This window comes from Meriones unguiculatus, chromosome 10, assembly GCF_030254825.1.
Source record: "Meriones unguiculatus strain TT.TT164.6M chromosome 10, Bangor_MerUng_6.1, whole genome shotgun sequence".
In the NCBI taxonomy this organism is placed as follows: domain Eukaryota; kingdom Metazoa; phylum Chordata; class Mammalia; order Rodentia; family Muridae; genus Meriones; species Meriones unguiculatus.
Genome location: NC_083358.1, coordinates 116,831,303 through 116,855,955, shown reverse-complemented (window position 1 = coordinate 116,855,955; position 24,653 = coordinate 116,831,303). Strand labels below are relative to the sequence as shown.

General features: G+C 46.3%; 1 protein-coding gene across 6 annotated transcripts in view; it reads left to right on the top strand.

The window, feature by feature from the left end:
* Arhgap10 (Rho GTPase activating protein 10) overlaps positions 1-24,653 on the top strand; it is a 246,939-nt gene that overhangs the window by 96,562 nt on the left and 125,724 nt on the right. For all 6 annotated transcript variants that reach the window (XR_009594838.1, XR_009594839.1, XM_060393189.1 and 3 more), the window contains 5 exons: positions 1,695-1,805; positions 3,495-3,599; positions 10,735-10,864; positions 13,786-13,892; positions 15,320-15,414. Coding sequence is in view for 4 of the 6 variants with exons in the window: in XM_060393189.1 (XP_060249172.1) it covers positions 1,695-1,805; positions 3,495-3,599; positions 10,735-10,864; positions 13,786-13,892; positions 15,320-15,414 (548 nt within the window). In the remaining 2 variants the exon portion in view is untranslated. The remainder of the gene's footprint in view (positions 1-1,694; positions 1,806-3,494; positions 3,600-10,734; positions 10,865-13,785; positions 13,893-15,319; positions 15,415-24,653) is intronic.

Sequence of the window (24,653 nt, the reverse complement as noted above, 5' to 3'; positions counted from 1 at the left end):
TGCTATATTTCATTGTGTGGTTTGTGTGCATGTGTGTGGGAGAGTGTGCATGCCTGTGCATGTGTGTGGAGGCCAGAGGAAGGAGCAGAAGGTCATTGGGTGTCCTCTATTGCTCCCTTCCTTATTCCCTTGAACCTTGAGTTTGGATAACGGCCAGCAAGCCCAGCAATCCTCCTGCCTCTACCTTGTCACCCCCACCCCAGCAGGAGAAAGTGCAAGCATGGCTTGGTGACTAGTGTACCTGGCACGCTGTGCTTCTACCGAAGAAGCGTGGGACAGCGTGCTCCTGAAGGCAGGCACTGAATTCTGAGGTAGTGTGAGCGGCCGGCAGCTGGCCTGCAGATGAGTCTGCATTCTGGATGTCTGCTTCCATGTAGAGACCCTGGTGGTCTGCGCACTGAAGTCCAATCTGAAGTGATGTGCTAACCAATCACAGTCGGTATGCTTCCACTGTCTACGTGGTTGCTCACGGGCAAGAAAGCAGACACTGTTCTCTGCACCCATCTCCAGACGGTATCTCTTCACCCTTTCCAGACCCACGGACATTGCTGCCTTGTCGGGGGATGCCCCACTGAGCTTGTGTCTCAGAGCTTGTTTCAGGCACGTGTGTGGCCACACCTGACAGTTTTACGTAGTTGCAGTCGTCCTCCTGTCTGTCCAGCAGGCGCTCTTACCACTGACCTAGCTCTGCAGCCTGTATTTATCCATGGGAACTTCAGTTGCTGCTATCTCCGAGCTGTTGCGAACAACACTGCTACGCTCATGGCTGCATCACTGTCTTTTTTCAATTCTTGTTTTCAGTGATTTTGCCGAAGTGTGTTTGGTGGACGATGGCATCGTCTTGTTTTTCTGGTTTTTGGACCTGCCATGCTGTTTTTTTGTGGCGAGCATACCACTTTTACACTGTTAATAGTGCGCAGGATCCTACTTTGGCCGCAACTCTCGACCTTTCTCCTCCTCCTCCTCGCAGCGCCCCCCCCCCCCCCCCCGCCTGTGAGGTGCCTCTATGGCACTGTGCTTCCATCATGCAGTGGTCCGCATTGTATGTGCTTGTCCGTCAGAGCATCTGTTTTGGAGAAAGGCCTAGATGAATGCTTCAGAAGATACAGTTAGCTGAGTTAAAGAATGGTATTGCTTGATGACTCTTAAGGATGGCTTCTGGGATGAGGGTTCTACTGTCCTCTTGTCCCCTCTGTTCTTTCCAGGGAGACAAGATGAGTGCAGGGCTGCTTGGATCAGCTCTGACCAGCTGATGCCCCCTGGGCTCTGGGGATCTGGTGTGGTGTGGGCTTAGGAATGTGCCCACTTCCACATGGACCCGAAGCCCTGCTGTCACCCCTTAAGTGTTGCCCTCTTACCCAGTGCCCAGGTGACTGGCGCTTCTCCAGTCTTCCCATAGCAGGCTGATGTCATTCTTAAAGGGCTTGCGCATGCCCTCTGGGACTTTTGCTCTGTCCCAGGAAGTAGTGTAATCCTTAATCTTCAGTCTTTGGGGGGGTTATCAGGTTTGGGAAGAAGCGTTTTAGCCCCTTGGCAGTGGCTGAGACCTGGAGAGTGGCCGTGAGTGGAACACGAGTGAACAGTCCCGTGTTCGAACACTGGCCCCCAGCGCAGCCGGCTCCATGGCTGTGGGGCTCTGGTGGGAGTCTGTGTCCCTCGACTTGGCTCTGCTGACGGTGGTTGTTTCCACACAGGCGGACCTTCAAGTGGAGCAGAGCCGGCAGCACTTCTACGAGCTCTCTCTTGAGTATGTGTGCAAGCTCCAGGAGATCCAAGAAAGAAAGAAGTTCGAGTTTGTGGAACCTGTGAGTAACAGAGCAAGCTTTGCTGTGGGTCCTGTGAACAGTGTGGAAAGGTTGAGGAAGCCTCCTGTCGTGAAGGTGACACAGCTAGTGAAAGTCTAGGAAAACATCTGCACGAGTGGGAGGCCTTGTCGGTACAGCCCCGGGCAAGGGATACAGTTCCTGTGTGTGCACTTCAGCGCTGCATTTGGTATAGATTCTGTACTCTCCCGCCTCTGCAGCGAATGTGACTGATGACGCTGTTCTCAGTTTCTTTAAGTCTAATTGTTTATACGTGTGTTTTTTTGTTTCAGATATTATTGTTTCTAAGTCATGCTGTAGCATTTGAAGCAGGTTTGTTAGTGGCTAGCCTATCTTTATATCAGAAACACCAGTTTTCATTTAAAAAATTTATTTTTTTACTTGTGTATATTTGTGTTTGTGGGTACGTGCACGTGACTGCAGGTGTGGGCAGAGGCTAAGAGGTGCTGGGTCTCCTGGAACAGGGGTAATGGGTGGCTTGCCACCCAACAAGGGTGTAGGGATTTAACTTGATTCTTCCACAAGAGCAGAATGTATTCCCTGAGTCATTTCTCCAACCCCTAGGAACACTAGTTTTGTGGATGTCTTCTGATAAGTGCAGTTACTTATCTATTAACCTGCAAAGATAAGATGCTGCTATGAACATCTTCTAAAAATCAAGTATAGACGGTATTTCAAAAAAGCAAAAACCTACTCGTTGATTATTTTAATATGACTGCGTTTTCTCTTCATTGAGCTGTAATTAAAGCACTATATTTGAATCATTATGTGCTTGGTGAGAAACAAAGGAATAATTTAATACCTAAAAAACAGGCACTTGGGACTCATAAAATCAACCAGAGTCAAATAATCAGGAAAGTAAGCGTTAAAGTGTTCCTGTCATGTTGAACTGATCCTGGTGTACATTAACTGGCCCTTTGTTGTGCTCAGACACAGTTGAAGTTACTATGCTGCCCTGTCCCTCTCACACTACGTAGTAACTCAGTGAGGCATTCCTATATCACTGTAGCAAGAGATGGAAGGGAAAGGTCAGCAATTTGCCCAGTGTCACAAAACGAGTGACTGGCCATAAGATAGTATGGCCCTTTATTGCCTATACCTTGCAGCATTCTGAAGAAAATAAATTCAGGATTTTAAAATCCTTTTCTCCAATCACCTTTACTCCTTTTAGGGACACACAGACCTGTGGGTAGAAGCAGCTGCCTCTAAAATGGGCCAGGCTGGAGGTTGGGAGAAAACTAGGGTCTTAATTATTAACTATCCCCCATCACCTGAACACCTTTGCAAAAATGCCCCGGGAGAGAATAGACCCTCACGGGGGGGTCCCTGCTTTGTCTCGCTTGCCTGTTGAGGTTTTAATTACAGGTGACCATCAGACTTCTCTTGACTAAAGAGACCCAAGTGAATGACTCTTGATTTTTCTTGGAGAACCTTGTATAAAAATTGCTTAATGATGCTGATGTTTAGGAACAGTGATATCCTTCATTTTCAGTACAGACTGACTAGGTCGTAGGCATAGATACGTAAGTTCTAGTGCCTTCTCTGGAAGTGCTTTATTTCAGCTGAGCGACAGGCAGGGAGAAGGAAGGGTGTTACGTATGGTTCTTTTTTTTTTTTTTCCTATGTTTTTGTTTTTGCTGTGTACTAATGCTCTTTCCTTCTTTGTCTTAGATGCTGTCCTTTTTTCAGGGAATGTTTACTTTCTATCATCAGGGTCATGAGCTTTCCAAAGACTTCAATCACTACAAAATGGAACTGCAGATCAACATCCAGAATGTAAGGACACCAAAGCCTTCTGGTATTTAAAAGATGTTTCAGCCACGCCTCTTTCTGTTTTGGTGTGAGCAGCTCTAAGGCCAGGCTGGCGCTGTGAGAGTGGGGATGTGTTGCCATCTAGTGGTCAGCTCGTGATGTAACAAACTGCTTTTTAGCTAAGGAAGGCGAAGAAATTCTGCCAGTTGGAGGCTGCTCTTGGCTCTCTGGGGCAAGTTCTCAGGGTAAACGTTGTTATGCTAACTCTGGACCGTTTGTGTAGGAAGCTGCTATCCTAGCAGTCACCTCAGCGTTGATGTTAACCGTTAGTCATGCTTTCCACCCCAGACTGGCTGATGGAATTGTGACTCTATGTTTTAGGAATGTTTCCTGTTCCAGTGTTCACGGCTGCCATTTGCTTTCATTGCTTTCCTTTGTGGAGTGTGTGCTTTGAACCTGGTCTTGGAAAACAAGATTTAGAGATTCCTACTAAGGTTGTTTTAGGCTGAGAAGCTGGCTCAGTGGGTAAAGCTCTTGCTGTGTAGCCCTGAGGACCTGAGTTTGGATCCCTTGCACAGCCAGGTTTGGCAGTCAGTGTCTGTAAGCTCAGTGTTCCCACAACGAGGGAAGGTAGAGAGAAGAGGATCCTCAGGGCTGTGGTCAGGCTACCGGTGAGTGCAGCACAAACAACCAAGACCACATCCCAAGTCCGGTGGGACTAACACATCAGGTTTACCTCTGACCTCCCTGTGCACTCTGTGGTACGCACACCTCCATATTCATGTGGAAACACGCACGTGCACACACACACCCTTACATGCTTCATTCATGTGTAACTAAAAAACATTTAAGAAAAGATTTTATTTAGATGACATGGTTTTTCCAGTTAAGATCTTCCTCATGTGACAGCTAGTGAGACCATGCTCGAATCCCAGTGTGATGGCTTTGTGACACACAACACATACGGAAACATAAGTGCGTGGGTCTTTGTGGTATGGTTCAGAAGTTAGGCAGGAACTGCTTAAAACAGACTTGCAGATGTACAGGTGTGTTCTAGGTTCTCAGAACTCTTCCTGGGGCAGTAAATTACTTTCTTCTGTATGTGTGGGGTGTTTGCAGGCCAGAGGTTTACAGTCTGTATTTCCTCAGCTTCGCTCTGTCCTATCTTTTGAGGCAGGGTTGTCTCACTGACTCTGGAGCTCACTGTTGTCCAGGCTGGTTGGTCAGAGAGCTCCAGAGCTCTGCCCAGGCTCACCTCCCACCTACGGTAATCGCTGCCCCTACCGTGTCCCAGACATGGGGTACACCTTATGTGGGTGCTTGGGACTCACACTTGCATCTTTATGTTTTAATGGCAGACAGTTCACTGGCTGAGCCGTTTCTTCAGCCCGCTAGAACTTTTAAAGAATGATTTATTTTTTTAGAGTGCCTTGCAGGCTGTGAAACAAAGTTTATGAAAAGAGCGCCAGTTGAGAAGATTAGACTATAAACTGATCCCGACTCCCACGTGGGTATATAATGTAGAATTAACTTTTTTCTAGACTAGTGGTTTTCAGTGTTCCTAAGGCTGTGACCCAGTTCCTCATGCTGTGGTGATGCCCATGACAAAATTTTTTTTTGTTGCTACTTGGTAACTGTAATTTTACTACTGTTACTAATCATACTCTAAGTATCTGCTTTCTGATGGTCTTAGGCGACCCCTGTGAAAGAGGTCGCACCCACAGGTGGAGAACCACTGTTCTCGACTTTATCCGGCAGCTTCGGGGCTGACCAGATGAGAACCCCCAGTTAGGCCTGGGACTGATGTAAAGTGAAAGCATGGGGTCCCACATAAAAACAGCAACAGCTTTCAAGATGGTGGGTATCTATCCTCCGAGTGCTGCATCTTGCTTGTCACAAGGGGGAGGATCTGAGTTGAAGGCTATGTGGTGACTTAGAGACCAGCCTGAGCTACATGGAAGCCTGACTCAGGCCCCTCCATCATATACTAGAACATTAAACCTATCAGGAGACACTGTAGCACAGGCCCTATGTGACTGTACAGGCCATGTGCCTGCGAAGAGCCTAGACTTAGCCTAGACTTAGTGACAGAGGAACACATCGGTCTCCTGGGGCTTTGATTAGCCTGTCCTCACATTCCTTCCTTATGGACAGAAGTACTTTTCTAAGGTGCCTGTGGGGAAGAGGGAATCCAGTGAGCTTATGTATACCAAAATAAGTCCAGAGAGACTTAGCATGCCAGTAGGACCGAGTCATGTTGTTAGAGATAATGCTGAGCAGAACCCAAAGGTATGAGATATGTTTCTTATCTAGAATGACCTTGTTAATGACCTTGATGATCTAAGAAGCTTACACATTTGACAACAGTACTCATTCTTTATTGTGGAGAAATGGACAAGTAGCTTTCTGGAAAGGGAAAATTTTTCCCCGTTCTATATTTTGGAACTCAAGGGTGTCATTCATCAGGGAATTGCCCTAAATTCTCCCCCTTCAGCATATTCTCTGTTCTACCTGCCTTTATAAATATCCCTCAGAGCTGGATGGTGGCAGCACATGCCTTTAATTCCAGCACTTGAGGAGGCAGAGGCAGGAGGATCTCTGAGTTCAAGGTCAGCCTGGTCAACAGAGTGAGTTCCAGGACAGCCAAGGCTGCACAGAGAAACCTGTCGCGAAAAACCAAGAAATACACAGAATCCCTCAGTTTTACTCTGTTCTGCTCTGAGGCTGCTGGGGTGGGGTGGGGGCTCATTCAGAAGCTGCTGCTTCTGCCTTCTCACTGCCAAGGGCACGTGTGTGTGTGTGTGTGTGTGTGTGTGTGTGTGTTGCATCCTCCCCTCCCTCACTGCTTTGCTTGGCCGACCGTAAACTCCTGGGTTCAGTGGGCATCCCCTGTCAGCCTCCCCCAGCTGGTGCTGGAGAGGGCAGGCGTGAACTGCCCTGCTCCTGCCTTTTGTCTGATTCAGCCCCTCTCCGCACTGAAGTGCAGCGTCTTCCAGTCCTTCCAGTGCCTCTGCCTGAGGAGTATCGGCATTCACCCACTTAGGGGGGCTGTTCACCTTCCTCCCTGGTGATTTTATGTAATAAGGGCAAAATGCTGACTCTAAGAAGCTAACATTTCTCAAACAAAGTCTTAGTTATGTTTTATTTTTAAGTATGATATATGAAACACACTGAAATGATAAAACTGAATTTTAAGGTTGGATATCTTTACATTATAACTTGGCCAACTGTTTAGAACTTTATTACAGTAAAATAATTAAATTTAAAAATGACTTATAGTCAGAAAGAGAGGCAATTTTATTTAAAAATGAAAGCATGCTATTTCCAGCCCCATCTGGTTATGTCTTTCATATTGTAAAAATGGCTTACTTTCCTGAGGGATTCCCTCTTTACCCATTTTCTGTAATCTTAGTAATAAATAGAAAGCAAGAAAGTAGCAGGATGGCTTTTAGAAAGTAGTTTTTTTTTCCCCAGAAGAGAGGAAATTGTATCAAAATTAAAGGGTATTTTAAAAAGCTAACTTTGTGCTTTGCCATCCCTAGATGGCTGGGGTGAGGAGGACGGGACCAGCAGTCCTGGCAGGAGAGGCAGTGGGAATTTCAAGATTAACAGGGAGAGTAAGCATGGCTAAGGTGTTAGGAGTGTGGACAGATAGTTTTCCTTTGCTAGGAGATAGTTACGAGTTTTGATGAGCTTAACTATAAAATAGTAAAAATTACTTTAGTTTTTCCTTGCTAAATGCCTTACTCCCCTGTGTACAGTGGACGTCAGGACTTCCGAGAGACAAGGTTCAGGAAGGGAGAGCCTCTTCTCAGGAGCTCTGCTTGGCGGGCTACCCAGCGAAGGGAGAGTGGCCACTGTGTCCAGGCCCGCCCTGCTTACTGGCGGGTTGCATGTCAGGCTTCACCTGCTGCAGACTGGGATGCAGGCATTCTGCAAGGCTGTTTGTGGGGAACACTTAATGGCAAGGCTGAGATTCAGGCACTACTGGCAAACCTTGCCCCTCTCTGATATTAAGATTCTCGTGGGTCCAGAGTTCCCTGTCCTGGGCTTTGTTATGTGTTTTGGGGAACAAGACCTGATCAGAAATTCCCTGGGATCTGCTAGCCCATGCTTCCTTTCTCAAGCACCTCCATGTGTATGGAACTCTTGAGAGGAAATGAGGTTTTAGTGAGGTCTGTCCGTCTGTCTATCTGTCTGTCGGGGTAACTCTACGTTGCTGTTTTTTGTTTATTTGTTTTTGTAAGGCAAAATCCTCCTCAAACTGTTAATCACCCTCCGCCTTTTTTGCGCTGTAAATGATATCGTGGAGCTGAGATGGAAAAACTTTACTGAAACACAGTAGTCTGTACTTGGAATCAGTCACTGCTTTGCCCTGCACCTTCCGAGGCTTATTTGAGGGCATCTTGGTTGCTGTTCTTTTTAGGGCTTACTGTTCCCCAGGGTTGGAGTCTGTGATGGTGGAGCAGAGGTGGCAGGCATGGCGGCTGGAGCAGAAGCACAAAGCAGAGAGTGCAAATTCCAAATGGCATCAGGCTCTGCAACGTCAGAGCCCACCCCCAGTGCCACACTTCCTCCCCAACACCAGCACCTGGGAACCACGCATCCCACAGCCTGAAACTGTGGAGACATCTCACTCAAACTGCCGCAGAGGGGAGCGTCCTTGGACCCTCCTCCTTTAGGTTGGCTCCTCCTGACCCAACCAGACATTTTGATTAAAGGCATCTGAATTCTATCTTGGATCTCCAGCGAACCCCTGCCCTTAAGGCAAGGCTTAAAACTTGGGCTGGTGTTTTGGGCAGCGCTCTTTTACCTAAGGAAGGAGTGGGAAGCGTGCTCTCACTGATGTGCTCCTGGCATCGGATGACACCAGCCAGGGGTCTGCCTTATGTTTTGAGTATTAAAGCACTGTGAGGTACTTTACCGCCTGCCACAATTTAATTTATTATTTTCCCATGCTGGTGATTAAACCCGCAGTTATCGCGTGTGGCAAAGCAAGCTGCACGGCCCCTGAGCTAACCTTCAGGCACCATTTGAAGTGCTTTAATTCAGCTTGTGACCACATTCAGTCTTCACAGTCCTGCGTCCCTGTGATTAAAGCGCATCTTCAGCGTCCCTGGGATTTTAGAATCAAGGCTTGTTAGGTACGGTTTTAACCCTAATTCATAACTACCTTAGAGAAATGTGGTACATTTAAAAAGTAACCCTGCTCCCATTCTAGTGCAGTGAGGAGGTGGGGCCCTGAGGAAAGTGAGCTCTGTGTGGGACTGTAGGGGTGTTTGAGAGCCTGGCTACATTGTGCAAATGTGCCGAGTGAGTCCGGAAATACATTGATGGTAATACGAGTTAGATTTCTCAGTAGGTGTCTAAAAGGACGGGCCACAAAGAAATCTCAGGAACTGGAGTTGAAGTCAACCCGATGGTACAAAGTGACAGGTTTTTACGGTACAGCAGGAGTGGTTGGTGCTTGATTGTGTATGTATACGAGAGAGTGTATGTGTATAAGACGGTGTGCGTGAGTGGATAGATAGGTGATAGTGTGTATGGGTGCCAGTGTGTGAGTGTGTGTGTTTATTGCCCATGCCTCTCTGCCCGGAAGTCTTCGAAGGAACAGCAGTGTGAGCGCACTGTATCTGCTTATGGATTTCAGATGCCTCCTTCCACTGAAAGCAGCAGAGGTCCTTAGGAGAATCTAGAGTCCCTGCTGGACCCGAGGAGCAGAAACTGCTCAGAGAGTGAATAGCTCGTGTCATAAGGCCTCCTAGCCAGCGGGGCACCTGCAGGGCATTGGGGCACTAGCATTAAACAGCAGGAGTGTCATGTGTAAAGCCACTGGTATAAAAAGACAGGATGTATGCATGCATATAGGCTGTCTCTGTTACACGTATCTGTGCAGGCAGTCAGGGTGGGAAGGATTCTCACAGAAGTGGGGGGGGAATAGAGCCAGTGTGAAGTCAGTATAAACAGACACAAACAAGGGAGATGCTGAAGATGAGAAAAAGGGAACCAGCCCTTTTGGCAGCCATTTATTGCTTATTCCTTCATGTTTATCTGTTTATTTGACAAGGTTTCTCTGTGCAGCTCTGTAATGTATGACATGTATGTATAATACAACACATATGTAATGTGTACTTCTGTATCTCTGTAGCCCTGGCTGCCCTGGCACTTGTTCTGTAGACCAGGCTGGCCTCAAACTCAGAGATCTGGAGTGCTGGGATTACAGGTGTGCACCACCAAGCATGGCCTTATATTTTCCTAAAGAGCATAAAAAGGTTTTTCTTCCACATTGGCTCTTAGTTTCTATTCAGAGTGAACCCCCAGAAGTAGTTTTATTTTAATGGCTTACAGTTAGTCTCTCCATCCCCCTAGGAGAAAGGTACCATTATTCCACCTATTTCTCTAGTTTTTTTTCTAACCTTATGAGCTTTGACAACCCTTTTCATTGAAGGAAGAAGAGAGAATTTTTTTAATTAACATTTATTTTTTTAATTATTTATTTAGCTTACATTCTGATTGTAGTCCCGTCTCTCATCTCCTCCCAGCCCCACTCTCCATCCCTTTTCCTCCCTATTTGAGAGGAGAAATTTTAATTTTTTTGTCTGAGCTCCTTTGAAGTTTCACATCAGCATTTTTTTTTCTGTTGATGCAATTATTTTCGAGCCTGGCTGAAATGTCCGAAAACCGGGTGGTGATGACTCAGCAGGATGCGTTGGCTGCTCTGTCACTTCAGCTCCCATAGTGTAACCCGATCCTTCACTCTGTGGCAGATATTGGCAGCCCACGTCTCCTGGGTTTCTGAAATGTTATTAGCCTCTTTAGATGTGTGGGCATTATTTGCTGGTGAGATCTTCCTCCTCCTTGCCTTTTTCAGGGAAGAAATGTTTTCTAGTGTAGTTACCGTAGCCTGGAAAAATGGATGCTGACTTACTGTTAGCTTGCAAAGAATTATTATTTTCAGATTCTTAGTGCTCAGGTTGATGCTGCAGCAGTGACGGGATCAGGTGGATTCTAGCCAGCACCTTTGTTTCCCAGGTAGATGGCTCTTATGGCTTACTTCCTCCTTAAATGTAAGATATAACAAAAACAGGAAACACGAAGGCAGGAAATTTTATGTTGGAGTTTATCTGCACATTTATTTATTTATTTTTTTCTGTTTCAGACACGGAATCGATTTGAGGGAACCAGGTCGGAAGTGGAGGAACTTATGAATAAAATCAGGCAGAATCCAAAGGACCACAAGCGAGCAAGCCAGTTCACAGCAGAAGGCTACCTGTATGTCCAGGAAAAAAGTAAGAAGCCTACAAGCCTATGCTGAGTGGCAGCTTAAAAATTTGTTAAAAGCCAAGCATTGGTAGCTCACCCTGTGATCCCAGCTCTCCGGGAGGCAGAGGCAGGTGGATCTCTAAATTGAAGGCCAATCTGGCCAAAAGAGTGAGTTCTGGGACAGCCAGGGCTGTACAGAGAAGCCCTGTCTCAATAAACAAAAGACAACACAAATTCATGTTACAGTTTCCATGCTGTGCCTTCCAGAGCTTCCCATGAGTGTGACCAACACAGAATGAACAGATTTCAGTGGAAAGATAAAAACCAAGCCAGGCACTGCACTGTGGGGTACACGCACAGATTGTTTTGTTTTTGAGACAAGGTCTTATTGTGTAACTGAAGCCAGCCTTAAATTTCCATATGGCGAAGGCTACCCCCAACCCACAGTTCTCAAGTGGCCGGATTCCAGATGTATGCCTCCATGCCTAGCTCTGCCACTTCTTTCTTTTTTTTGCCATTTCCTGACCAGTCCAGTGTAGCAGTTTCCATACAGCATGTGCATTGTATTTCGGATGAGAGGGTTTAAGGTCGGTGGGAGGGCAACTGTAAGCCCTGAGCTACTGTGATGTCTTATGAGACTCCAGAAGCCAAAGATTTTGGTCTGTGGATCAAAACCTCACTAACACCTGGGAAAACGTCGACAGAATCCTTACAACCTTAATATAATCACAGTGATAGCTGGGAAATCACCCCCAAGGCTTTCCTCGCCTGCTGTGATCTTGAAGGCATATTTAAATTAAAAAAATAACAACATGGTACATTTACTTTTATATATGTGTGTGCCTGAGTGTGTGAACTCTATGTACAAGAGCCCAGATGGGTCAGGGGAGGGTGTTGGGTACCCTGGATCTGGAGCCTCAGGTGGTTGTGAGCCAAACTCGGGTTCTTAGTAAGAACAGCCGGTGCTCTTGACTGCTGAACCATCTCTCCAGCCCCTGAAGGTGCGTTTTTACATACTCCTGCTTCGAAGTCAGCATGGTGTTCTCAGGCGTTCTCAGGCGTTCTCAGGCCATGCTAGCACATGCTGTCTGACGCTGGACTCTGGGAGTTTGTTTCTCAGGAGCCAGAGCCGAAGGCTCAACACCAGGTGGGACCGTCAGCAGCACCTTTCTCCTATTTCCTCCACCCGTTCCTTGTCAGTTGCTGCCATTGTGATGTCTCTGCCATCGCCTGTCTTCCTCATCCACGCACATGCTCTCCACCTCAGAACCCTGCCTCTCCTGTAAGTCAGCCGGGGCATCTTGTAACTTCTTGTTAAAGTTACTAGGAAAGAGGCTAGAGAGATGGCTCAGCAGTTAAGAGCTCTTCTTGCCCTCCCAGAGGACAGAGTTTAGTGCCTAGCACCCACACCTGTGGCTCACAACTGTCCAAGGGGAATCTAATGCCTCTGGCCACTGTGAGCACCCTTACTCACATGTATGTACCCATACACAGAACTTAGAAAAGGCTTAAAAGACGTTAGGAAGACTGTTGGTGGATACAGAAACCCTTGCTGCATAGCTGGGTTTTACTTATGGTGGCTTTAGTGTTGGCCTGCTTGCTTTGTGTGTACTGTAACACAGCACTCGAGGCCTGATACTTTATGAAGAAGTGACTTCTCTGGCTCATGGTTTGATTGGTTGGGAAGTGTCCCCTGGCTGCATCACAGTGTGACAAAGAAGTGGAAAGGCCAGTGGCCACGTGTAGGAGGAGGCTCTTCCTTAAAATAACCCACTGTGGCCTGGCGAGATGGCGTAGCCTGTAAAGTGCTAGCGCTTCAAGCCTGAGGATCTGAGTTCAGCTCCCCAGCACTCCTCTGAAAAAGCCAGGTGTTGCCACCAGAGTCTGACTCTGGTGCTGAACCAGGGTAGAGATGAGTGGATCGTGGAGCTCACTGGGCCAGCCAGTCTAGGCAGATGGTCAGCTCTCTGGGCTTAATGAAGACTCAGTCTTCAAAATAAAAGGTAGAGCCCTTGGGAGGGAGAGGCAGGTGGGTCTGTGAGTTTGAGGCCAGCCTGGTCTCCAGAGCAAGTTCCAGGGCTACACAGAGAAACCATGTCTTGAAAAACAAAACAAAAAAACCCACCCCCCCAAAAAAAAAATCCTGAGAGAAACAGACACACATACACAGAGGGAGGGAGAGATAGACAGGCAGAGAGACACACACACAGTCAGACAGACTAGAGACAACTGTGGGGTGGGGTGGAGGCAGTCACAGTGGAGCTGGCCTTTGTGCTCACTAGCTAGAGGATCGGGGATTTCGGCTGCAGGAGCTCTGCGTCAAGTCAAAGCCAACTAGGCAGCGGGTGTTGTGTTTCCTCCATCTAACCCGGAATGCCTGAGTTAGCTCTTGGCTTTTTCTAGCACACGACAGAGTTTGTCACTTACTGTGACTATTACCATTGAGTGGGATGTGGATGAGTTACATGTGGCAGGCCTGTGTGGAGGCCAGGGCGCAGCTCTCAGGAGCTGCTTCTCTGCATTGTGGGCTCTGGGGCCTGAGCCCACAGGTTTGGGCTGTAAGTAGTTTACACACTGAGTCATCCTGTCGTCTTAGCTTAGGCCTGTAACTCAGTCTGCCGAGAGGGCCTTCAGTCAGTTGTCACACTGCTCTAAGGGCTTCCTTTCCCCCCGTCCCTCCCTTCCGGGAACCCCTGCATTGGTTTTGTTTGTTCTGAGACAGGGTTTCCCCACATAGCCTTGGCTGTCTCCTGGAACTTGCTCTGCAGACCATGCTGGCCTCAAACTCCTGGAGATCTCAAGTGCTGGGATTAAAGGTGTGCACCACCACCGCCCACCTAAGCCTCTGCATTTTTCTGCTCTTCTGGCTGAACTGTGCAGTGATGCTCCCGCTGTACATGTCTGCCTCTGCCTGAGGGAAAACGCGAACATCTGTGCTTTGTTGAAGGGCCTGCTCCATTTGGGTCCAGTTGGGTCAAACACTACTGCATGTATCGGAAAACAGCCAAGAAATTCAACATGATCCCGTTTGAGCACAGATCTGGGGGGAAACTGGTAAGTACTTGATGTTTGGTTTCTTATTTTATAGGAGAGATACTTGTGGCCCGTCTTTTTCATAGTTTCATATCGACTATTGAGAAATTTGGTTTTGGTTAAAAGTCTTTGTCTTGTTTCTAAATCACACCTGGGTCTTACACTTTGTAAAACAGAAGTTTTCTGTCATTGTTTTAGAAGAGAAAGACAATTCTTGCACTAAGCTTTTGTGGCCCATCGATGGCCCATATGTACATAGGAACCTGACTTGTTCCCACACTGCACGGTCACAGTGAGAAAGCACTGAAGGGGTGTGCTCTGTGATGACTTCCCCCTCTTCAGTTAGGCACGTAGGGTATTTGTGTGGCTACTCTGTTAGATAGCTGCTCGTCCCAGAGAGCTGAGTAGCAGAGCCAGCACGGCAGTCAGACCTTGGGATTGGCTGTTGGAGGAAGGTGAGCCTCCGGTGGCCGGTGAGTAGTTGCAATAGTTGCATTGCTCACAGTGACCCTTGGTGTCTGGAGGGGAGCTTTTCCACAAGTAGGGACATAACTGGCCATACATGCTAAGAAAACACCTAAGCCTGTTGCTTGCTGGGTGGTTGGGTGGCATTTTGCTTAGGTGAATTCAGAATTAATGTAAGCTGATCCTTTTAGAAATAAACAAAAAACCCTAAAGCAGGCTGTAAGAAGGAGCCTTCTGTAGCGATGAGCTATGTGTGGAGAAAGCCACCCAGAAGAGGCTGAGGCAAGGCTGCTGTCACTTGCAGATGGGAGGTGGGAGCTTTTGCTTTGAGTCTGCTGTGGCCGTAAGGCATTTTCCCTTAGAGATAACCGCCATTTTAGGTTCCAAGTGACGAATAGAGCTGGGATGTTCTGGATATGGCCCTGGGGTCTTTGAAAGTGCTACTAAAGATCCTTGTATTCTGGAAAATCCTAAGTGTGGGCTTAGACTTCTCACGTGGCTCTTTGCTGAGCCACTGCGTAGCTTCGGTCTCTACCCCAGTTCTGACGCCCTCAGGGAGGGCGAAACGTTTAGAGTGGCTCACTTAGGAAGCGGAACCGCCCGGATCTACCGGCTCCCGTGTTAGTGGTATACACTTGTGCTCAGCCCTGAGGTTTGCTTTCAGTCAGTCCTTACGGAATTGCAGTGTTATAGGCTAATGGCAGTCACACTGATAATGACACAGGGTGATATTAAAGCAAATTTTGGCTCTTTACAAAAGGAAGTGTTGATGAGCAGGCCCCCACTGTAGTGCCTGGACACTGCTGTCATCCATCCTGCAGTCAGCCTTTGTGAAGTCTTCTTAACAGTACCGCCTTCAGCAAGAACTAGAAAATGCCCGGGAAGGAGAGGGCAGCTTCAGAGAGGAAAGGGTCAGCCTGGACTCCTGCAGGGCGGCAGCGGTGGGGTCTGTGCGCAGTTTTGAGTGTTGTGCTTTTTTGTAGGGTGACGGAGAGGTGTTCTTTTTGAAAGAATGCACCAAAAGGTATTCCGACTCCATTGACAGAAGGTTTTGCTTTGACATTGAAGCTGCTGACAGGTAAGTTATTGGAATTAATTAGATATGATATTAGAACTCTTTTGAAAGCGTGATTTTGAAAATGAGTTGCAAGCGTGATTACTGTGAACTAGAAGAATGTTGCTGCTGTGTTTCCAGGCCATCTTCACTGCAAACCGTCGTTGGTCACTGTGTAGTTGTGGGGTTATAGCTTTATCTTGGCTGAAGACTGGATCGTTCTAACCTGCTGTGTCATATGAAGGCGACACCTCGAGCTTTTCATTGCTGGCCCAGTGCTGACTGACAGCAGGAAGAGAATAATGAGAGAGGGTGATGAGTGTGTGGTAACGCTAAAGTGCTTGTGGTAGCGCGGAAGTGGCGTTCCTGTGTCTTGAGTATGTGGTCTCCTTAGGTAGTAAATGGCAAACCCGTTTGGTGTAGTCAGAGACTGTCCTTGTCCTTGCTAGGTAACTTTTGAGCATTGGCAGAGAGGCAGGAGCGAATGAGATGAGAGCTGGCAGTGATGTCTGTCCTCTGGGAGTGCTCAGTGCTGCCCATGGGGTCCTGACACCCCTGCTGTGACAGCAGGAGAGGAGTTTTTAGATACAGCTGTTGGTGTGTGTGTAATAAGCTCTCCAAAGGAGAATATTAAGAACAAAACCTTTCTTCAGGTCAAACCTAATTGGTGGGGCTTTCTTCGTATGATGTGGCTGAGACTGAAGTTAGTACAGAGAAGGAAAGGCCCATGAAATTCATTGTATAAAAACACACTTTTAAGCACCCTGACAAATTTGGCAGTGCTGTGTGTGACAAGGACAAGTATATAAAGAAGCGTTTTGCCAAGATCGTGACAGAAAGTGTGTATTGTCTGCAAAGAGGCTAAGCTTTAAGTCTGCACACTGGCCGGTAACCTGGAAGCCTCTTGTCTGCAGTCCTGAGAGGAACTTCGGTCGGTAGCTGCCCTCCACCCTTGTCCTTTCTGGGTTCCCGTGCATTTTATCTCACTTAAGCCTCACCAATCTCTCCCAGGGGAGAAACTGAAGCACCAAGTGCTTGCACGAGGCCCCGAAAGTCTTGTAGATGTTAGTGGAAGAGTTGAGATTTGGACTCGGACACTGTGTCCGGAAAGGCCAGTCTCTTTAATGACTGCGTTACAGGCCCCTGCAGAACACTGTAGTCAGGTTTCTTCTTAGGAGGCATCGGAAGTCTGGGTTGCTGGATGGTGCGTGGAGGGACGGACTGCCTTGAGAGCAGCTGTCTAGCATCTCATGCGCTGCTTGGATGCGGTTTGTGTTCTGCTTTCTGAGGCGTCTGCTTCTGGAGACACTAACGGGGCTGAATGTTTTGTGTTGGCCATGATCTTTATGTGAGTATAGATTGTCATCTTTCTCTGCTGCTCAGGAGGGCAGATGAGGGGTTACTCTTACGTTATTTTGATATAAAAAGTCTTGTGACCTAGGCTAGCCCTCCGTCTCAGCCTCTCCAGGGCTGGGGTAAAAGGCTTGTATGCCACGCCTGGCTAGGATAATAACTCTAGAGTAGATGAAGGACTGGAAGGGAACTTGAAGGAAACCTGCTCTAGTGTTTTTTTTTTTTTAATTATTTTTATAAGATCCCCTTTCTAAATAAAATGGACATTTTCACATATGTAAATCATTTAAAAGAGTTCTCCTATTGAAGAGGAGTCCCGTTCTCTCTTGTCCTACCTCAGTTCCTAATATTTGTTAAGTCCCAGAGCTTCTGTTTGCCCGTCCTCCCTCCCTCCCTCCCTCCCTCCCTCCCTCCCTCCCTCCCTCCCTCCCTCCCTCCCTCTCTCCCTCTGTGGATAGAATCTTGTGTAATCCAGTCTCTTTGAACCCCATTTTCTTCTCTAACTTCCTAAGTGCTCGGATTACAGGCGTGTGCTTCTGTGCCAGGCTGTGACTCCATTCTTTACCAACTTCAGCCATTGTTCCTATCCGTTCTAGCTTTGGCTGCTAGTGGGACTGTGCTCTCCCCCAGTATTAATCAGGGTTCTCTAGAGTAACAGAGCTTACAGAATGAATGAATGAATGAGTCAGTCAATTTCTGTCCGTCTGTGGGGATTTATTGGAATGACTTGCAGGCTGAAGTTTAGCTAATCCAACAATGGTTGGCCATGAAAGGAAAGTCCAAAGAATCCAGCAGTTTCTCTGTCTACAAGGTTGGATGTTTCAACTGATTTTCAGTATGTGCTGGAATCCCAAAGAAGGGGGCTCCAATGTCCTCGAAGGAATGAATGCACTCTCAAGGCAAGGGGAAGCAGACAAAGAACAAAAGTTCCTTCTATGTCCTAATAGAGGTTTCCAGCAGAAGGTGTAGCCCAGATTAGACGTGTCTTCCTCCCTCGGTGGTCTGGCCAGAAGTGGATTCACCCACTTCAAACCAAGCAGAAAGTTGACAACCAATAATAGCCATCACAGCCCCTCTGCAATGTCTATTGTATGCTTCCCTGCCCCCTTTAATATCTATCTATCTGTCCGTCTGTCTGTCTATCATGAATGGAGGACAGATACCCTGAAACTGGAGCTTCTGGTGGTTGTGAGCTGCCCCGTGGGGGCTGGGGATCAAATGTGGGTCCTCTGTGAGAGCGGGTGCTTTGGGTGATGAGCCATCCCTCCGGCCTCTCTCTCTGTTACGTATTTGAGTGTTTGGTTGGTTGTATGTGTGTGTACCGTGTACACGCTGGGCCTGAAAAGGCCAGAGGAGGGCGTCAGATGGTTGTTAGCTGCCATGTGAGTGTTGGGAACCTAAACCGGGTCCTCTGCAAAAGCTCTTAACTGCTGAGCTGTCCTTCCAGCCCCACTTAGTTTTTAAATTAATTATATGTTTTATTAGGGTCTTTTAAAGACTATCTATAAAGAGACTTTAAAGACCACATAGAGTTGTTGATGCTGTCATTCCTTGCCTCCACCCACTTGTCCTTAAATTTCCTTAACTGTTTTCAGTTTTGTAACCAGTCTTGTTCATGTGGTCCTGCCTCCCATCCGCATATGCGATGTTCTTTCCTCTGTCTCGGAAGGGTGTCATCAGTGAATCTTTTCTACTGTCCATTTCTTCCACAAATCTCAAATTCCTCAGAAAGCTCTGTCAAGGCCCCTCTTCCTCCTGCAGATGTTTTGTTCTGGTGGTCTGTGCAGTGTTCTCTGTGCTCAGGCCGGCTCTCCCCTGGGTTGGCTCACTTGCTTCAGGGCTGCCATGTTTCCTGGCCCCCTCCTACCTTGCCCCCCCTCCCCTCCTTCCCTCCCCCCCCTTTTTTTTATCTTGTTCTCGAGCTCATTTTCCAGATCCTGTGGAGTTCACTGGCTTAATCCTTGGAACTCTTTTCTCCCTATAGCATTTCTGTGTGACCTTGTGTAGTTTATAATTTTAGTGCCATGGATATATATATTGGTGGTGGCCAGCTCAGAGGCCTTTCAGTTGGAGGTCAGATGATGCTTCTTGTATAATTTTTCCAAGGTTCTTTTTTGTTTGTTTTTTCTTGAGACAGGATGCCTCTGTGTCGCCTTGGCTGTATCATACTCACTTTGTAGACCAGGCTGGCTTCGAACTCACAGAGATCTGCCTGCCTCTGCCTCCCAAGTGCTGGGATTAGAGGTGTGTGCCACCACTGCCCAGCTCTACTAGGTTGTTTGTTTGTTTGGTTTGAGGGGAAAGTATATTTTGTTGGGATCCAGCATTTAATATATGCATATGAATTCAATCTTACATAAACACTGATCTATAAGTGTCATAAAAGTTTTATTTGTTTAAGTTTTAATTTTTCCTAACTCTGGTTAATTTGGAAAATTATTCATAATCATAATGTATTTTCTTTATGATATCCTTGGGTTTTCAGAATGAGTCCAATTTTTATTTTTGGCTTATAGACTCCTATTCCTTTTGGTTTAATTTCTTCATATCTCAGTAGAAAAAAACCCGTCTGTTTGTATTTTTCTTACTAGTATGTTGTGGGGCAAGATCCTCTCACTCAACCCATGTTACTCTTGTGTGGAGCAAACACGGATGGGCTGGGGAGGTGGCTCGGCACTGAGGAAGGTGCACCCTCCAGAGGCAGCGTACAGCTGTCTGTCATTTTGCTTCAGGGGATCTGGCATCTTCTGGTCTCTGCAGGCACTGTGCTGCTTCTGTGTCTATATATCCCCACCCCAGCGTCAACATACAATTAAAAAAATCTTAGAAAAAAACCTAGTAGACTGGGTATGAGGGGTGAATGTAAATTGGAATCTCTGTAATTCTGAAACCCTCAAGGTATTAATTAGAAGTTTAAATGTGATGGGCGGTGCTCTTGTTTATCTCCTCGATTTCTGGCCCAGAAGACTACTAGATTTTGAATCCACAGGAGTGGGGCCCTGTCTGCCTTAGTGTTACTTGGTTCTGCAGCACCAGATGTAGTGTTTGATGTTTGGTGGACACTTGCCAGGTTTGACTGGAGCAAATGAAACCGACTTGCTCCCTCGAAGAGACAGAACTGGGATTGGATTCATTCAAGCACCTGTCAGTCAGCAGCCTTTCTTCTGCACTGAACTGCTGCAGCATGAGCCCAGGCTTTCATTCTGCTTAGAGAAAAAATATATTTAGCTCATTTTGGAGTGTGGGCATTGTGAATAGGTTTCTGCATAGTTCCTGTTGGGATCTTTTGAATAGCAATTTCATAGTTGATTGCATGCTCTTAATCTAAGTTTTGCCTTCTTTCCACGTATCTGCTTTTGCTATTTTCTATTTTTTGTGTTAGAAGTGGCATTGTAGATGAGACGTCATGAGCCTGGGCAGACATTTGATCTTCTTGCATAGGAGTCGAGAGCTTCTCTGCAGTTAGGATATTTACTTCACATCAGGTTTGCTTAGATTTATTAATTTTGGAAAGAGTCAACATGGCTTTAAACGGTGTTTGTTATTTTTCTTTTTTTTTTGGGGGGGGGGAGGTAGGGGGAGCCAAAGGCAGCCAGGTCAGGATCTATGCTAACATTTTGTGTCCTATCTTGTTTCTTTTCTGTGCCTGGCTCATTCAGGCTCAGGATGTCTGTTCCCATTTTTCTAATAGTGCTGCTGTTAGGATATTTTTTCAGAGGTTGCACTCACTTTACATACATCAACGTTCTGATAGAGACACTGCTTGGTGGGATCTTGAGGCATTCACATCTTGAGGTTGGGACACTGGCTTGATGCTTCTAGGATCCACGTGCTGTGCTGATGCTTAGGCCGCTCACTCCTGAGAACTAAGGGAGCAGTGAGCAGCAGGGGTCTGGATGGAGATCAACAGGCCATTCGTACCACATCCACGTGCTGTGCTGATGCTTAGGCCGCTCACTCCTGAGAACTAAGGGAGCAGTGAGCAGCAGGGGTCTGGATGGAGATCAACAGGCCATTCGTACCACATCGCTTTCTAGGCTGATGGATACACTGTCTTTCCCCCCCTCAATTCACGAAAAGGCTGCTTTGAATATTTGGTACAGGGAGACATTTAAGAGCATTTAAGAGCATGTGCTAAAAGACCATTAAAAATACCAAAAAGTAGAAAATCGAATGGATTTTTTTATAGAATTCTTATGACTTAATAATTAAAAGCCATAACATTTGAAAATGGGTAAAGATGTTTGCTTTTTTTTTTGAGGAAAATACACATGTGCCATGTGCACATACGCACAAGAAAAGCTGTTGAACGTAAGTTGATAGAGAAATGCAGGTCGAAACCACAGCGAGGTAAAGTTGGCTCTCCGCTGGGATGGCTGCAAGTGCCAGTGAGGCAATAGCTAGTGTTGTTGAGGGTGTGGCTCTGTGGGAGCCTCATACCCATAGAATAGAAATGATGTGGGAATAGAAATGATGTAGCTGCCTTGGGAAACAGTTTGGCAGCTCTTTAAATGGTTAAGCATTACTTTGACATTTGAACCAGAAACTCTATGTTTTATTTACGTATGTACATGTAATTATAGATGTACATACATATATCTGAATGCAGTAAAACATACATCCACAAAAAATCCCATTTGAATTATTATTCACAGATGCATTTTTCATAGGATTCCCCAAAATGGGCATCACTTGGATGTTTATGTTGATGAGTGGGCAAACAAAAGTGGTACGTACGTTTTTATCACGAGCAGCGGCGTCCAGGTAGGAGGGAGATTGTGTGTATGTTGGAATGTGTGGACCAAACGCTGAAAGCATTTGAGTAAAAGAAACTAGTCATAAAAATAACACACATCATACCATTCCATGTGTGCGCTTGTCCGGAGCATTCAGGTCTGTTGGAGCAGGGAATGAACTGCTTGGGTCTGGGGTTTGCACAGAAATGGAAGTGATGGTCACCAGAGACAGACCTCTTCCTCCTGCATGGCTGAATGTTTTAAGATTGACTTTGGTGATCTTTACACAGGTCTGGATATATTCACTAACTGAATCAAGTTACAGTGTGAACTGTATTACAGGAAAGCTTCAGAACAAAGGCAGCTGTATGTAAAGAAAGACCGCCATTGCCGTGAAGGTTTAAAAATTACTGTAAAGAGTCTTCCTCATGCCAGCCACACGTTAAATACCATGGGCTATGAAGTGATAATGTCACACATTTCTGGTTGGAGACTAGACTTTAATGTAGTTGTTTGGTTTAGTGCAAGCCACCGCCTATCAGGAGCCACCCCTGCCACGGCGCTTTGATTCTGTAACTCGTTGGCGTGCTCGCCATGTGCGGTGCTGTGCTGGGGCCCTCCCTATCCCCCTACATCAGCCTAGTACGTAATTGCTCTCCTGAGGGATTCTGGCACATCATATCCTGGTTCTGCTTCGAGATGTTTCCTGCTCTGCTTTTGCTCACCTTTTGTTTTAGACTTTGGGTTTGTGTGGCTTTACTGAGCCGCTGGGGTATCACTCCTGAACCGTATGATCAGACACTTTTTGACTTTAGGTCTTTAGGTGTGTGCTGCAGCTCTGTTCTTCAGATTGGAAGCGTTAGAGCATGCTAATCCTAGAAGTGCCTGGGATTGGCTTGACCGGCACTGAGAATGCCTGTGTTGCCCATGAGCAGGGGGACGATTGTTAGCATCATCTCATCCAGGCACGTGGACTCTGTTAGCTGGTGCTGAGGTGGTGATGAGTCAGGAGTAAAACAAAAAAGCATCTCCGTTCCCAGCTGGCTAGCTGGCCAGTCTTAGAGATAAATTCTTTTTTTTTTCCTTTCCTTTTTATTCTTGCCATAATGAGGTTTGAACTCACAGCTTTGCAAATGTAAAACAGTTCCTTACCACTGAGCTGCTGAGCTACAACCCTGATGTTCCCAGACCTTTTCTTACACAGGGTCTTGCTGAGCTGTCCAGGATGGCCTCAAGCTGCTCTTCTTGCCTCAGCCTCCTTCCTAGGTTCCAAGAATTGCAGGGGCAGACATGGCATCCTGCTGAGGAGTGAGTTCTAAATGGGCTCTCTCTCTCCTCTCTGGGCTGGAGTCTGGCTTTGGGCATGCTACACATAAGATCTATCACCGAGAGGCACCCCAAGTCCTATACTGACTTTTTGCAGAGTAGGTGACAGTTGGGAAACTCAGAGAAATAGAGGTCCAAGGCAAAAATGAGTCATAGGCAGCACTGAGAAAAGGTACTGAGCTGAACCCTGCCTGTCAGCACTTCTCAACTGTCACCAGTTTGTACATCTGGCAATGTCTAGAGATACTTTAAAACTGACCTAGTTTATATTTCAAGGTGGGGTGGGGTCGGGGATGAGGGCTGGGGTAAGAGTAGGTAGGTAAGAGTTGGGGGTTAGTGGGTGGTGGTGAGTTTTGGCGCGTGTATTTTTTAAATTCTACTTTATTTGGTTTAGTATGTCTTTACCTCCTTTCCACCAGTCCCCTAACACTAGGAGAGAAAGAAGGGTAATGGAGAGAGGGGCTGTAGTTTTCCCTGGCTACTTCTGGCTGGTTAGGGTCATTGGGTTCTTTGGGAAAATACCAGTCTCAGTCAGGATATCCAGCAAACCACAAATAACCAGCTGCCTTCTTCCACCTCTGACCGGCTCCTCAAAGTGCTCTCTGGAAGCGTTCCTCTCTAATGGAGCATTCCTCCTTGGAACATTTTTCTTCCCTCTTCTCCCAGTTCTCAGAAGTACACTGGCAGCTGGCAATGGCCATGCCCTGCTCTGAGCTGCATGAGGCTATTATGAGCTGTGGACAAACTAAAGGCAGCCCCGTATCTCATACTTGGGATTAAAACAAAAGCATATTTTCATAACACAACTGAGTTTTTAAAGAGACGGGAGACAGTTGCTGCAGACACTTTGTGGGCAGAGGTCTGAGGTGTACGAACCAAAATCCAGATGTGTGATGTCATCTGTTCAATACAGTGGCTTTACTGTTGAGCAGTCACTGCATTTGATGAGATAGACACCAGCAAATGTTTGTAGAATTCTGTTATTTCATGTAAATATATGCATGCATATATTTGTTGTTATATATTATACATATAATATGTATATATATTATAAATGTATGTAGGGTATATTTCACCAAACAGTACACCACCAATTTAATTTGGCTATAGTACAAATAATGACTTAAAGGTAAATGGTGAGTCATACAAAATTTTAAAGTTACTGTTTAGAGAGACTAGGAAACCTAGTAATTATGTGTAAAAAAATTGTAGTAGAATTGGTAGAGAGCACAGACCAGGTAGAGTTAGAAATATTTCTATATTGAGGTTTCTGTGCTTTTCAGCATATACAGTTTAATACTGAACGTGATTTTGTTGGTAGCCGTATTTTGTGTTGATTCTGGTACTTGAAGACAATCTGAATTGCCGTTAGTATGAGGCTAGTCCTGAAGTGTGTGCTGAAGGACAGTGCCCTGCAGGTTGTGGAAATGATTAGCTTTTGTGAGGAAAGCGTTTAGCACCAGGGTTTTATGGAGACAAGCTTTCATTTTCTGCTTGCGAGGGGCAAACGCCTACAGAGCTTACACACTGGCTATGAATCCTTTATCAAATACACTGTGAAGTCAGCTTTTAAAAATAATTGGCAGGAATTTTTTTTTTTAACTCTGAGATCTTTGTGTATTCCAAGTTCAGAAGGAAATTTTCTATTAAAAAAAAGCGAAAACCATTGTAATTAATGTATAACTTGTAAAGATCTAGCAGGGTCTGTGAAGATTTATTTTTTCTCATATTTCTAGCACCAAAGCTGTATAGAATTCAGTTCAATTTAACTCTTTTATTCCTTTTCCTGGAATGATTTGGCTGTGTGTGGGTCAGTAGTGAGGGGCAGGGACTCCGGTCCTTACAGTC